Source organism: Astyanax mexicanus, chromosome 1, assembly GCF_023375975.1.
Source record: "Astyanax mexicanus isolate ESR-SI-001 chromosome 1, AstMex3_surface, whole genome shotgun sequence".
In the NCBI taxonomy this organism is placed as follows: Eukaryota; Metazoa; Chordata; class Actinopteri; order Characiformes; family Acestrorhamphidae; genus Astyanax; species Astyanax mexicanus.
Window position 1 is genome coordinate 55,087,813 of NC_064408.1, and position 14,366 is coordinate 55,102,178.

Below are 14,366 nucleotides of genomic sequence, written 5' to 3' on the forward strand. Positions count from 1 at the left end.
CATTAACTTGGCCCTAAATGTGAAATAATATGATGCATAATATGGTATGTTAGTTACGATAAGTTTATCATGCAGCACAGGGAGTTCTGCTCTTTGTGAACACATGCAGAGATTTTCTGATGCAAATCTCCCAATTTTTTCTTACTATCTGCCTTTAACACAAACACCTGCACACGCTTTCAGATAGCCTGTCGTCAAATATTTGCTTACGCACAAGCCGCCTTCAAGCATCCGACATTTACTCACAGGGATAATATAAAAGGTTACTTGTTAGGACTTAAAGGGAATGCAATAACTGCACTCATCTCATTTCAGCCCCTGAGATTGCATTTCTCTCATTTTATGTTATCATTATCACCTCATTACACAAAAGCAATGATTCAGTTGTGTGTGTGTGTGTGTGTTTGTTTGTGTGGGGGAGGCATGGGAATGTGGGATTGCCTAGCGGTACTAATTATTGTTTAATTATTGTTTAAAACAAATGGTTTGCAGCAGTCTTTTCTTCTATAACATGAAATTTTACCTCAAGATTTTTCCTTCCATTAATTGATTCTTCACTAAAGACAGCAGCAGAGCAGGGATTCTTGACTGTGCTTAAAGACAGAGCTAGTTTTAATATGGCATTTTAGTGGAGTGTCAAAGAGTTCAGTAACCATGGACAACAGAATGATGTTGTTGCCATTGGAAACTAGAAGAGCATACTATAACAACAAGAGGACCTATTTAAGCAGGCCAGTCTTGTTAGACAGAATATTATGCAGTGGTGATTAAGTAAGTCCTATAAAGTGGCACACAATTTTAGTCTCAGTTGTGTTACGTGGCCCTGAAACAAAATTGGTTTTATTCTCCTCTGGTCATGTACAGTATTAAGTATAGACACAGAAAGGTCCACTTCTCCTAAGCATACTATGCTGAAGTACACTAGTGATGTATTGGACAAAAGCCTTTTATTGCCATGAACACAGGTGCTGGCATTTAAACTCATTTGTCTACCTGGCACAAACTTACAGTGTGAATATCGACTTAATATTTAAGATGCATATAATTATAAAAGTGTAAAGGAAAATTTTATAGTAAGTAAGTAATTGGCTACTCTTTAACATTCCTTTAGTTTAATGTGTTTTAATACATTTTCCAGGGCTTACTTGATGGAGCCAAAACAATCCCCACATGTTTTACACTCTCATTTGTATGCTGCATAGCTTCTAAATTGCATTATTTTTCTTAGTCTGGCGCTTACCTAATGTTATATAATGATTTGGTAATGATGTTAATGCTATCAAAACACCACCTTATATAGAGCTTTGTTTTTAAGTTTTACTAAACCTTTAAACACAAATGTTGCAAACATCAGATGAACTATGTGAGTGACTATGTTGTACCTGAGAAGGCATTGCTGTAGTAACGCGAAAGTGTTTGCATGATGTCTTTAGAGTGTTGCGTCCATGGAGCAATCTTGCGGTATGTTTTGACTCTGTGAACCAGCTGAGATCCTCCGTACTGCAGAGACAGTGTGTCCCCATGGTCCTCATACAGCTCCTCAAATAACCTGAAATCAGTGCAGTTCAACTCAAGTCACAAAGTCAATCACATGCTTACGGACAATTCATTTTGCATTCTAAGCGCTTTAATTACAATACAATTCAAAAATCTGACATTTTTTAAATCTGGCAAGAATAACAACATCAACACCCTCCACCCCTCCTCCGAATGAATGCATATATCCTCACACCGCTAAAACATGGAGGTTAGGATAACTAATATTCTTTCCTAATTTTCAACTGTGATAAATATTTTTTATGCATAAGAGGTTAGGTAATACCTGACACAGTCTGTATCAAACTGTAGCTTTGGCTTGTCAGTCAACCCCAGTGCATAAAGCTGATAGGCCAGGGCACATTTGCCCACCATGAACTGGGCAGTGTTGGTGCGGTCCAAGCAATCCACACAATTAGTCCTTAAAACTCCAGTCTAAAAAAGAAAATCACATTTCAAAAAATTTAATGCCAATGCCAAATTCTGTACATTTCCAAGTATGTGCATTTGCAAAATGTCAAGTAAGATGATCTTTAATAAAGTTTAAATATTTTCTATTATTTTTGTGATACTTCTCAACTTAAACACTCTAAAAAATATATATATTGCAATACAGATTAGTACAGATTCTGTACTTCCCCAACAAAAAATGTACAACTAAAAGCAATCTACAAAAATGAGCACATAGCCATCAAATCTAATGACTTAACCTCAGTTTTGGAAAACATGACTACATATAGAGGAGAAAGAACATATTTTGGAAATTGCAATAACTATATTGACACAAGCTGGGTTTAGGCTGGGTTTACAGGCTTTCCAGGATATATTGAACATGCATTCATGATCTGAGAGCAGATACAACATGCAAAGAGGGAGAAGAGCGACCTTCAGGTGGTGTGGCTCGACATGTTGAATGCATATGGCTCTGTACCACACAAGCTGCACTGGATTTGTTTTCTGCATTCTGTATTGCATCATCACCATCATAGTCGAGTATTTCAGCAACCTGCACATGAGCTTCATAATGGATGGATTTGCAACAGGGTGGCAGCAGTTGAAAGTTGGTATTGCTATGGGCCACTCTATATCCCCAATTCTGTTTGCAGAGGCATTTAAAGTTATCCTCATTGGAGGAAGGCAGGTGGCCAGAGGCCTGAAAACATCATCAGGAGAAAGACTTTCTGTATTGAAAGGATACATGGATGACGCAACAAGTATCTAAAAGACAGCCCAATGTACTCCTTAAACAGCTCGATGTGCTGACACTGTGGTCAAGGATGAAAATAAAACCTTAAAGTCCCGGAATAGGAAAAGGAATGAGGGATGATAAAACAGTGTTTTCAGCAGGAAGAGAGAAGATACTGCTGCTGGCAGAGCAACCCATCCGAAGCCTGGGGAGGGTGTACACAGCACAGCTCACAGATGTCTTCTATTAAATCACAGAGAATATCCAGCAGTCAGTAATCTCTCACCAAGAGGTACACTATCCAAAAGTTGACATTTGGAGCCTTTTTATAAGGCAATAGAGGTAGCACCTCTATTAAAAGCATAACTGAATCCACTTGTTTATTCAACTGGTTATATCAAACAACTAATGACATGCTTTTGCTACTCTGGAATTTAAGTGAAGAAGTGGTGTCATCTTGTCTAACCGGCCAACAGTACAGGCCTGTCCCCAGTAAAGTATGTGTGAAGAATTTTGAAATATAAAAAGTGTCAACAACATCCCTGTACTGCTGCACACTACAAGAGGCGTTTGCAGGAAGAATAGGACAAAAATACCAGACACACTTTTTTTACCTGATATTCTAGGAGCCAAAAAATCTTTAAGTGCTGCGAGAAGAATCACAAATGCTTTACACTGGACTGAAATGGAGGAATGGATTTATATATGCATTAAAAAGGTCAAATCAGCTCAAGACTCAAGCTACAGAACATGCAAAGAAACATGTTCTCTGTTTCACAAACTTACCTGAAGCCTGCCATGAGCGGTCACCAGTCCTCCTAAATCACCCCATCTGCTCACAGAAAGTAAAGTACGTTTTTTTTTTTGCATTATGCTATGCAAATGTACACATAAAAAAAACATTCACAGATTTCTGGATTTACAGTGCCAGTCAAAAGTTTTTTTCCACTACATGCAAATTAATAAATGAAGGCATCAGACTATAAAGGAATACATAAGGAATCTGGGGTGCTTTAAGGTTTGTAACTCTGATGAACTTATCCTGTGCAACAGAGGAAACTCTTGCTCTTCCTTTCCTGGAAGGGTCCTGATGAGGGCCAGTTACATTATAATGTTTTTGATTGTGTTTGTGACTGCAGTTGAGGATACTTTCAGAGTTCAAATAATTTTTTTGGGATTGATTGACCTTCATTTCCTATAGTATTTTTTGTTGAGTAGTTCTTGCTATAATATGTATTAGAACATTACTCAAATAGAGCTATTTACTGTATACCAACTCTACCCCTTCACAACTTTACAACAGATGCTCTCAAACACATTAAGAGGCAAGAAATTCAAGTAATTAACTCTGCAAATCAAATAAATCTGTATAGCACTTACAACTGATGTCACAAAGCAGCTTCACAGAAATGTGGTTGCAGGACAGAAAAATCACACAAAACATTGATCACCACAAGACCCAAGTGAGCAACGGAGGAAAAGAAGCACACCTTGGGAGGAACTAAGACACTCACATGTACCTTGTACTATCACATGTACTATCAAGGTTAAATGAGGTGGACCCATCTTGCCCTGGTCAGATAACTTATAATTGAATGGTGAAAAAAAAAATGATTCAGCCATATCCAGTGTTGTGCAAATGTTTTAGGCACGTGTGGGAATTTCAGTAAAGTAAAGTTTCTTATCTGGTCAGTAAGTGTTTATTAGCCTAGTAAAACACTAGCATTACAATATATACAAACCGCAATTTTACAAAAAGTTGTTCCCTTAAAACAACATCTCCTAATCTCTCCTCATCTGAGTTTAATAGAGTTATTTCTAGTTCTCATTATATCAACACCTGGTTTGGTAAATCAAATATTACTGATGTTAAATCAGGTAAGCTGCTGACGGAACTGAAAATGCACATCCAGGTATCCAGGAGAAATCTGGAAATCCACTTTGTTCTACATCTTGGCTCAGGACACAACCTACTTACCTAAAAATGAGAAATTCTTGTTACGTTTGACTGTATAATTGTTTATTTGCATCTGTAATAATATGTGGTGTTTTTTCAGGTAAAAACACTCATATTGCTGTTTTAGGTGCCTAAAACTTTTGCATAGTAGTGTACATCTAATATATTCTGTTAACTTAAATCCATTTTAGGTGACTCTACCTTATAAAACTGACTAAGAAAATGCCAAGATGTGCAAAACTGTCATCTAAGCTAGAGGTGCTACTTTGAAAAATAAAAAAATATGAAACATTGTGGTATTGTTTAATAAACACTTTCTTGTTTAGTAAACAATTCTATGTTTATTTATAGTTTGTATGACTGTAGTATTAATCTACAATGTAGAACACTTTAAAATAATAAAAAAACACAGAACCAAACTTGACATGTACTGTATTTAGTTGCTATTTTCTCTTTTTTATTCCTGCAAATACTGAATAAAATAGTCTTAATTGCCTGTGATTTTTCATATAATATACACATATACATTTTGTAATATATATGCAGTATTGTAAAAAAAAAAAAAAAAAAAAGCCAACCAAATGAAATAAAGTACTAAATTAACAAAAAGGGATGGGTCATGAAAGTTGAAAGCCAACTGCAATCTTTCATGTGTCGTTCTCTTTCAACTCCTTTAAAGTTCTTTGAGACCTGTGGCCTTGCTGCCATTGAGAACTTTATACATTCACAAGAATGGCCTGGGGGCCTCTGCTAGCACAGTCAGACATACAGTGGCTTGCAAAACTATTTATACCTGTTAATAATCTTTTTCACATTTCGCCACCTTACAACCACAAATGTATTTTGAGATTTTAAGTAACAGAACAACATTATATAGCACATAATTGTGAAGAGGAATGAAGTGGAATGAAAATGATTTTAATCAAACAAAATCCCCCTAAAATACCCCTAAATAAAATCCAGTGAAATCATTTGCCTTCACTTAATTACGTAAAGAGTCCAGCTGTGTGTAATTTAGTACAAAATACCTGCTCATTACCCTGAACACATTATTCCCACTGTGAAACATGGTGGTGGCAGCATCATGCTGTGGGGATGATTTTCTTCAGCAGGAACGGAGAACTAGGTCAGAGTTGATGAAAGATTAATGGAGCTAAACACAGGACAATCCTGGAAGAAAACCTCCTGCTCCAGCAAGACAATGACCCTAAACATACGTCCAGAGCTACAGCTGAATGGTTTATATCAAATAACATTCATGTGTTAGAATGGCCCAGTCAAAGTTCTGACCTAAATCCCACTGATTATATGTGGCACACATAAAAATTGCAGTTCACAGACGCTCTCCATCCAACCTAGATAATCTGATAATCTTGAGCTGCTTTGCAAAGAAGAATGAGCAAAAATCTCAGTCTCTAGATGTACAAAGATAAACTCCAAAAGACTTGAAGCTGTAACTTCAGCAAATCGTGGCTCTACTTGGTAATGATATAGAGGGGATGAATTCTTTTGCACGTCACACTTTTTTTATTTTTATTTGATTAAAATTTTAAACACGTATAATTTTTCTTCCACTTCACACTTAAAATCTCAACAAAATACATTTAATTTATGGTTGTAAGGTGACAAAATATGAAAAGGTTCAAGGGGTATGAATATTTGCAAGTTACTATATGTATTATTTCTTTTTTTTTATTACTTTTTTTTTTTTCCCATTTTCTCCCCAATTTTACACGTCCAATTACCCAACCCACTCATTAGGACTCCCCCCATCACTAGTAATGCCCCAACACCAGGGGGTGAAGACTAGCACATGCTTCCTCTGATACATGTGAAGTCAGCCACCGCTTCTTTTCGAGCTGCTGCTAATGCAGCATTACCGAGCAGCCAGCGCGCTTGGAGGAAAGCGCAGCGGCTCGGTTCCGGTACATCAGCTCACAGACGCCCTGTGCTGTGGACATCACCGTAGGAGCGATGTGGGGAGAGAGCGCCATCTACCCACCCACCTTGATGGCAAAGCTGCATGAGCGGGGGTTCGAACCGGCGCCCTCTATATGTATTATTTCAATTCAATTCAATTCAATTCAATTTTATTTATATAGCGCTTTTTACAACAAAGGTTGTCATAAAGTAGCTTTACAGGAAAAACAGGTCCACGCCTCTTATGAGCAGCACCACAGAGATGCCAATTTTATGGTGACACAGTGGCAAGGAAAAACTCCCTTTAAGAGGAAGAAACCTTGGAAGGAACCAAGACTCAGTCCGAGGAACCCATCCTACTCGGGTTGACCCGCTCAGTACAAACAAACAACAAACAAATAACAGAACAAAAACAGTACAGAGAATTAATGTGAACTATGGCTAATATAACAGGTACTAATTTATGAATATAAGAATGTGATGGGCACAAACTATAGAGCTATGGCTAATACAGAAACAGATACTGAGTGTGTTAATGGTAATCAGTGCAGGGTTGCAGAGCCGGAGAACAACACAGCGGGCAGTGGAGAGCCAGGCTGGGAACATCAGGAACATATTTCTGTTACTTTACATGGAAATGCAACATCAGGTGTATAAGTGTATACTCACCTCTCGTCTGGGCGTAAGGTATGACAGTGGAAGTCTGCTCGGTTGATGTAGAATCCAGTTCGCTTTACAACATTTTCAGCAATCAGCCCCAAGCGGTCCAAAACATTACAGAGTTTACTGCACAAATATGGAGGACAGCACATTACTGATGTTTCATAACCAAGTTACCAAGAGAAAGAATATAATCTGGAATTAGCCATCATAAATATACTAACCATAGAGTGCTTATAAATGTGTATATGAATGTGCATGAATACTGTAGGGTAAATTTTCTCTGAGCTGTGGATGGATTGTGTACTTCCATTTGTCTCTTTTCTGAGTAAATAATTGCTGTTCGCTGTTGTTTTTCTATTTTGCTCAGATAAAAACACTCATATTGCAAGAAACAGCAACAGGAGGTCCTCAGATAAAGTTGTCATTTCTCTTCATGTAGGACAGATTGAGACGAGCGTTTGACTTCACAGAGCTGAGTAATAGTTACTCCAGTATGTTAGCTTGTTTTGCTATGCAACTGCCTAACGTACTAGTATGCTTCTTTAGCGGTGCTGTTCTACACAGTGCTCCGCAGCGCCTCTAGCGGTATAGCGGTATGTAAAAAACTGGTCATCATATCATAGAAATTCATAAAAAAAAATGATCCTTATTGGGAATTGTTTCCCCTTTGGTCTGAAAGAGGATATACTTTCAAACTCAGATGAGAGGAAATCTTAAACAACTGGAGAACCACCATGAACTGCCATGCCTTCTTTTCAAAAATATATGGTCTGTTTTTAAAATTTGGGTTCATACCAGGAAAGCATCTCATTTGATAAACTTACTCACTTAATCAATCTGTACTAATTCTGCAATAAAAATCCAGAATTTGACCAAAAGCTTGTTAATGCCTACCGACACATCGGGCTGGGAAAAGTCATAAACTTACAGATACTAAATATATGAAATCAGAAACAGATATATGAAATCTAAATGCTTGGGATCTACTTATTTTACAAACACAAACACACACACACACACACACCTCTTAGTGTAGCGAGCCATGTCCCAGGCGATGTACTCAATGCAGTGCTCGGGAGGCAGAAACTGATTGAGGTTGGTGACTGCTGGATAGAGCTCCTCACTCAGGATCTTCTCGTGCTTCCTCTTTTCTCGCTTCTGCTTACATTCAATTAGACATCATCAATATCAAATAAGAGAAACCTACCTAACTCTTAATGTATTAAACAATACAGGGTATATATATTAACTGCAGACAAAAAAGTATTAGTATTTCTTAGTAAGGTAAAGGCATGGGAATTCACAGGAACAGAATCATTTCCACATTCAAGTGAAAGAGTAGTGCAAATTTATTCTGATTAGATTCACTAAGTAATTACAGCAACAATGTAAAAGTTCTTTTCTGAATGTATTTTGTGCAAATCATAGCAAGAAACTACTATTTTCACACATTAATATAAACATTTGTCCACTGTGTCAGAAAAAAAAAAAAATAAACAAAAACCATGCTTTTAAGATTTTTTGTATACACTTTTGTATATCGGATAAAACAAGCAATGTCAAACTCTTCAGGCAAAACAGATTCAAAGAAAAAACAGTAGGCTTTTCTGGTGTGTGACAGAAACGAGAATTTGGAATCTCCACATTACAAATATAGGCATTTTATGACCAATTCAACATGGGTAAAGAGGTCATCTCTATTTCTATATGTATGTTGACTATTTTTTCTTCCAAAACCCAGTATATGTCCCACCATCATGCACCTACATAAATCTTTGATAAATCCATGTTTTTCCATCTTTAAAATATTGCCACACTCTTTTCTCTGCTCTCCATTAAATATGTTGAGCGTCTAGTCCATGGCTTTATTTTCTCACAGCTACGTTACTGAAATTGGTACTCTGCAGCACATTCAGAAGTGCCAGAATCTTCATTCACACAAAGAAACCCGCTCCTTTCACTTCCATTCTCACAAAACATCCTACTACAAAAAAATCCTACAACTGACCATTAAGGCACAAAAAAATACATGTACACACACCTTTAAAGGACACATGCTCGAGCCACAAATCACAGAACGTTGTGTTTTCACAGCTTATGTTTTTTTGTACCTTTCTCTTTTTATCATGCATCAAACAGTCGGATGCAAAAATGGTTTGGTGAAAGGAAATGCTCACTGACAGCACATGGCCAGAGTGTCCCTGTAAGCACGAGCCTGTGTTGACAAGAGTGATTATCGCTTTGTTCTCTCAGCCTTGCGGGTTACAATGTTAGATATGACAAAATCAGACTGTGGTTTCACACCAAAGTGTGAATGTGTGGTTAAATACCCGTGTCTGGCAGGCTGATCCTGTGAGTGCACGTGTATCTGTCTATAATTACACTCACTGTACAGCATCTACAGAAGCTATTAGAATGGGGGGGGTATCAAGCAGATGTTATATAAGCCATTAATAAAGAAAACTATTCAACCACTAAGCACCTTTTTAGTGATCTACACATTAAAACAGAATGAACACAAAGTATATTACACTGAATATGTGGATAAAAGTGCTTACCTTTACAAGGTTGAGGATTATGATAGGAGAGCCAAACCGCTGCAACATCTGGTCAAAGTGAAGTGCAGCCACATGTGCATACGGGTCAGCCTGGTCCACTGAGACAGAAAAGGAGAAAGTGATAGGGACAATGGAAGGCAAAAAATGAAAGAAACAAAATGAAGAAGCATATATGCAATTATATTAGGTTTAAAACATTCCTCCTTCATAAAACAAAAAATTCATTGACAAAAACAATAATCCACAAACAAGGAACTTTTTTGGAAAAAAATGAAATGTACGTGAATATCTTTGTGAACCCTTTCGAATGTTATATATTTCTGTATAAATGTGACATAGAACATCCCAGAACCCAGTTAAACAAACAAGACAAACATATTATATTTGGTAATAATATTATATTTGGCAATTTATTCATTGCGGAAAATAATCCAGAGTGGCAAATTATGTGAAACACCAGGATCAGCAGTTAATTTAAGATTAATTTTTTTGTCACCTTACAACCACAAACTTAAATATATTTATTGAGATTTTAAGTGATGGACTTTTTTAAGTGAAGTCTACTCTTCTCAGCACATTTGTGGAAGTGTATCATGGCTCAAACAAAAGGAGATTTCTGAAGACCTCAGAAAAAGACTTGTTGATGCTCATCAGAAAAGGTTACAAAACCATTTCTAAGAGGTTTGGACTCAATCCAAAGTCAGACAGACTGTGTACAAATGGAGGACATTTTAAACCATTGCTACTCTTTCCAGGAGTGGTCGACCAACACAGATCACTCCAGGAGCAAGGCATGTGGTAGTCAGCGAGGTCACAAATAACCGCAGGGTAACTTCAAAGCAAATGAGGGAATGTTCACGAGTCCACAATCAGAAGAACACTGAACAACAATGGTGTTAGCAGTTTGCTAAAGATCACGTGGACAAGCCAGAGGGAAAAACGTTTTATGGGTTAATTTGACCAAAAAGGAAAACACTGCATTCCACCACTAGGTCCCATGTGTGAAACATGGTGGTGGTAGTATCATAGTTTGGGCCTGTTTTGCTGTATCTGGGCCAGGACGGCTTGCCTTTATTGCTGGAACAATAAATTCTGAATTATATCAGAGAATTCCAAAGGTAAATGGAAGGACACCTGTCCATGAACTGAATATCAAAAGAAGGTGGGTCATGAAACGAGGATCTGAAGCGAGCAGTTAATGTGAGGAAACCCACCAAAATCCAACAACAGTTAAAGCTGCTCTGTACAGAAAAACGGGCTAAAAGGTTTTTCATCAGGGTATAGAACAGCCCATAAAGCCCATCTATTTTAGTGAATCATGGGAAGTGAAAGAAGTTAATAAGAAGAAAATATTAATCTAAGCAACAAATTCCTCACTATTTAAGCCACAGCTTTAAGCACAGCTTGTACAGAAATTACAAACAGTCTTATAAACCTAACCCTTGATTCTGTTAAACCTAAATGTATGAAAATGTTTAGGCTTCACTGTAACATATACTGCTAGCAATTAAAATAAAACTCTATGTAGTCACTGTGGCGTGAGAAAGCCACATAACCACAGCAATATGTCCATTAAATTATGCTCTTTAACAAAGACAGACATATGGTATATATACATATATATATATATATATACAGTCACAGGCCCGTAGCCAGGGGGGATCGAAGGGTTCGTTCGACATTAAGTTTTAATGACCATACCGATAGTGTACCTCATGAAGTAATTCTTATCTATTTATGTAAAAAGTAGAGAGATAGACAATAAAGGACAGCAACATCAGAGACAGACAATGGAGGGCAGCAACAGAGACAATGGAACAAAGCAACAGACAACTGAGGTGAGCAACAGAGACAGACAATGAAGTCACATCACAGATGTAGGAAGTTTGAGTAACACTTACATTTATATAAAATTTATGTTAACAGTGGGGAGCAACAGACGAAGAAATAAGGACAGCAACAACAGATTCACAACAAACTTATAATGAATAAAATATGTCTAAATTAAAAGGTTTGAAGTGTGCTCGTGTATTTAGGGGGCATTGGAGTAGAGAGTCAAATGAAGTCCACTTTGGGGGAAAAAGATCCCCCCCATCACAATGCTGGCTACGGGCCTGCAGTCATATGAAAACGTTTGGGCACCTCTATTAATCTTAATAATTTTTAGTTCTAAATATTTGGGTGTTTGCAACAGTTATTTCAGTTTGATATATCTAATAACTGATGGACACAGTACAATGAACCTCATTTCAATCCTGAAATATTACTAACAGAAAATGTGCAATATGCATTAAACCAAAATTTGACCGGTGCAAAAGTATGGGCCCTTATCATTTTATTGATTTGCAGCAAGATGATGCTGCAGCTCTTTGGAGGTGGTCTGTGGATTGTCCTTGACTGTTCTCACCATTCTTCTTCTCTGCCTTTCTGATATTTGTCTTGGCCTGCCACTTCTGGGCTTAACAAGAACTGTCCCTGTGGTCTTCCATTTCCTTACTATGTTCCTCACAGTGGAAACTGACAGGTTAAATCTCTGAGACAACTTTTTGTATCCTTCCCCTGAACAACTATGTTGAACAATCTTTGTTTTTAGATCATTTGAGAGTTGTTTTGATGACCCATGATGCCACTCTTCAGAGGAGATTCAAATAGGAGAACAACTTGCAATTGGCCACCTTAAATACCTTTTCTCATGAATGGATACACCTGGCTATGAAGTTCAAAGCTCAATGAGGTTACCAAACCAATGTTATGCTTCAGTAAGTCAGTAAAAAGTAGTTAGGAGTATTCAAATCAATAAAGTGATAAGGGTGCCCATACTTTTGCACCGGTCAAATTTTGGTTTAATGCATATTGCACATTTTCTGTTAGTACAAATTTTTTTTTTATATATGAAAAAAAAAATTTATATATATATATATATATATATATATATATATATATATATATTCATATATAAAAAAAAATAAAATGCATTTTATTATTACGCAGTGTATTGTACATTGATCTAATTGCAAAAGTAAGATATGTAATTAAAAACACTACTTAAACATTGAACAAAAATAGCATTTGTTACCTCCAAAATTAAAAATTATTAAAATCCTGAAAAGATTTTTTTTTTTTGCATTGTTGTGTGACTTCCAAATCCCATTCATGCTTTTATATTTTTTCATAATGAATCCATAATACTGAAGTCAAAAAAGGTTTAGAGTTAAAAAAAAGATAAAAAATAAGTTTAAATTGAAGATTCAACAAGCAGCTGGCACCCATTGTGTGGAATGGCCCATATATGTATATGTATATAATATAATAAACAGTGTATATTATATGATAATATTATATGAACAACAATAAATGTGGATTAATCCCCTCCACACACAAGAAATAAACAAATATTATTCTTTTATTTTTTGGCCATGTGGAGGCAGCAGGAATCATTTTAAACAGCACACATTAACACAGGTTATGTTCACTATAGATGTTATTACTTTTTACATACTTTTACATGCACCATTTATAGTATACTAGAGATTGTCTATTTCCCACTGGAGGGAGCATCAGCACTGCTCATTACTGAGTGTGAATTTGTAGAGTGGATCACATGTCCTGTGTGTATTTATGTGTATATATGTATATGTAAATATAAAATTAATTTATAAACCTTATTAATATGCTATACCACATGTTTGTCTTTGTTAAAGAGCATAATATGAAGTGTTTCTGCATGAAAGCAGGTATTTATAATGTGTTACAGCATCCTGAATCATTACTACATTTCTATTGTTTGGAACAAAAAAATGGGTAGAGTTGTGATTATTAAAGGTGTATTTTACACCTTCCTCAGTGTAAATTAATAAACTCAGGGCGCAGGGTTGACTGCTCCAATATTGTGGCCACGCAGGCCAGGAGGCAGACTATGCGGCATCTATGTATAAGATATCTATGATGTCGGAGACCAAACCTCAAGCTCACACTTCAGTGTGAATGATGTCATATTTTTTATAAACAGGAAAAGATAAAGATAAAGTTGAAGAATTATTCAATGTAACTTTTGTTGCCCTAATCAAAGACTGTCTTTTTTTCTTGATTTTCTGATCTATTTTAAACTGTTGTGATGTAGCATTTATGGGTAGCGAGCTTAGAAGACCAGTTTTGATACATAAGCCAACAAATGGCTTTGGAATGCTGTGGAAAGAAAACGCTACTACATAAGATCTTCCCACCCAGAGAGAGCATGAACAATTGTACTCTTTAAGACGCCGGCTTAGGACTACACTATATATTGTTTCAGCATCACAATGTGTCCATCTCCAATAGCCACATCACGAAATGTGGAATATCATGGCAAAAACAAAATGATACTTTCTTTTGTTTTTTTTTGTTTTTTTTTTTACTTTTTTGGTTTAAAAAATGTGCTTAATTTACACAACATGCCACATCTACCAGAGGTAGTTGTCTGCCCACTATTATTTATTTTACACATATCTTTTATACACAGGGTGCACTATTACTATTGTGACGTGCAAAATAAATGACTTCTGGCAAC

At 36.5% G+C, this 14,366-nt stretch overlaps 1 protein-coding gene across 6 annotated transcripts in view; it reads right to left on the reverse strand.

The window, feature by feature from the left end:
- The window catches only part of fig4a (FIG4 phosphoinositide 5-phosphatase a), a 66,868-nt gene that overhangs the window by 20,597 nt on the left and 31,905 nt on the right, over nucleotides 1-14,366 (reverse strand). For 5 of the 6 annotated variants that reach the window (XM_049480236.1, XM_049480232.1, XM_049480245.1 and 2 more), the window contains 6 exons: nucleotides 9,821-9,918; nucleotides 8,287-8,423; nucleotides 7,269-7,385; nucleotides 3,509-3,554; nucleotides 1,823-1,971; nucleotides 1,383-1,549 (listed from right to left, as the gene is read on the reverse strand). In XM_049480236.1, coding sequence (XP_049336193.1) covers nucleotides 1,383-1,549; nucleotides 1,823-1,971; nucleotides 3,509-3,554; nucleotides 7,269-7,385; nucleotides 8,287-8,423; nucleotides 9,821-9,918 — 714 coding nt within the window. The remainder of the gene's footprint in view (nucleotides 1-1,382; nucleotides 1,550-1,822; nucleotides 1,972-3,508; nucleotides 3,555-7,268; nucleotides 7,386-8,286; nucleotides 8,424-9,820; nucleotides 9,919-14,366) is intronic. The other variant, XM_049480250.1, reaches the window with a different exon arrangement.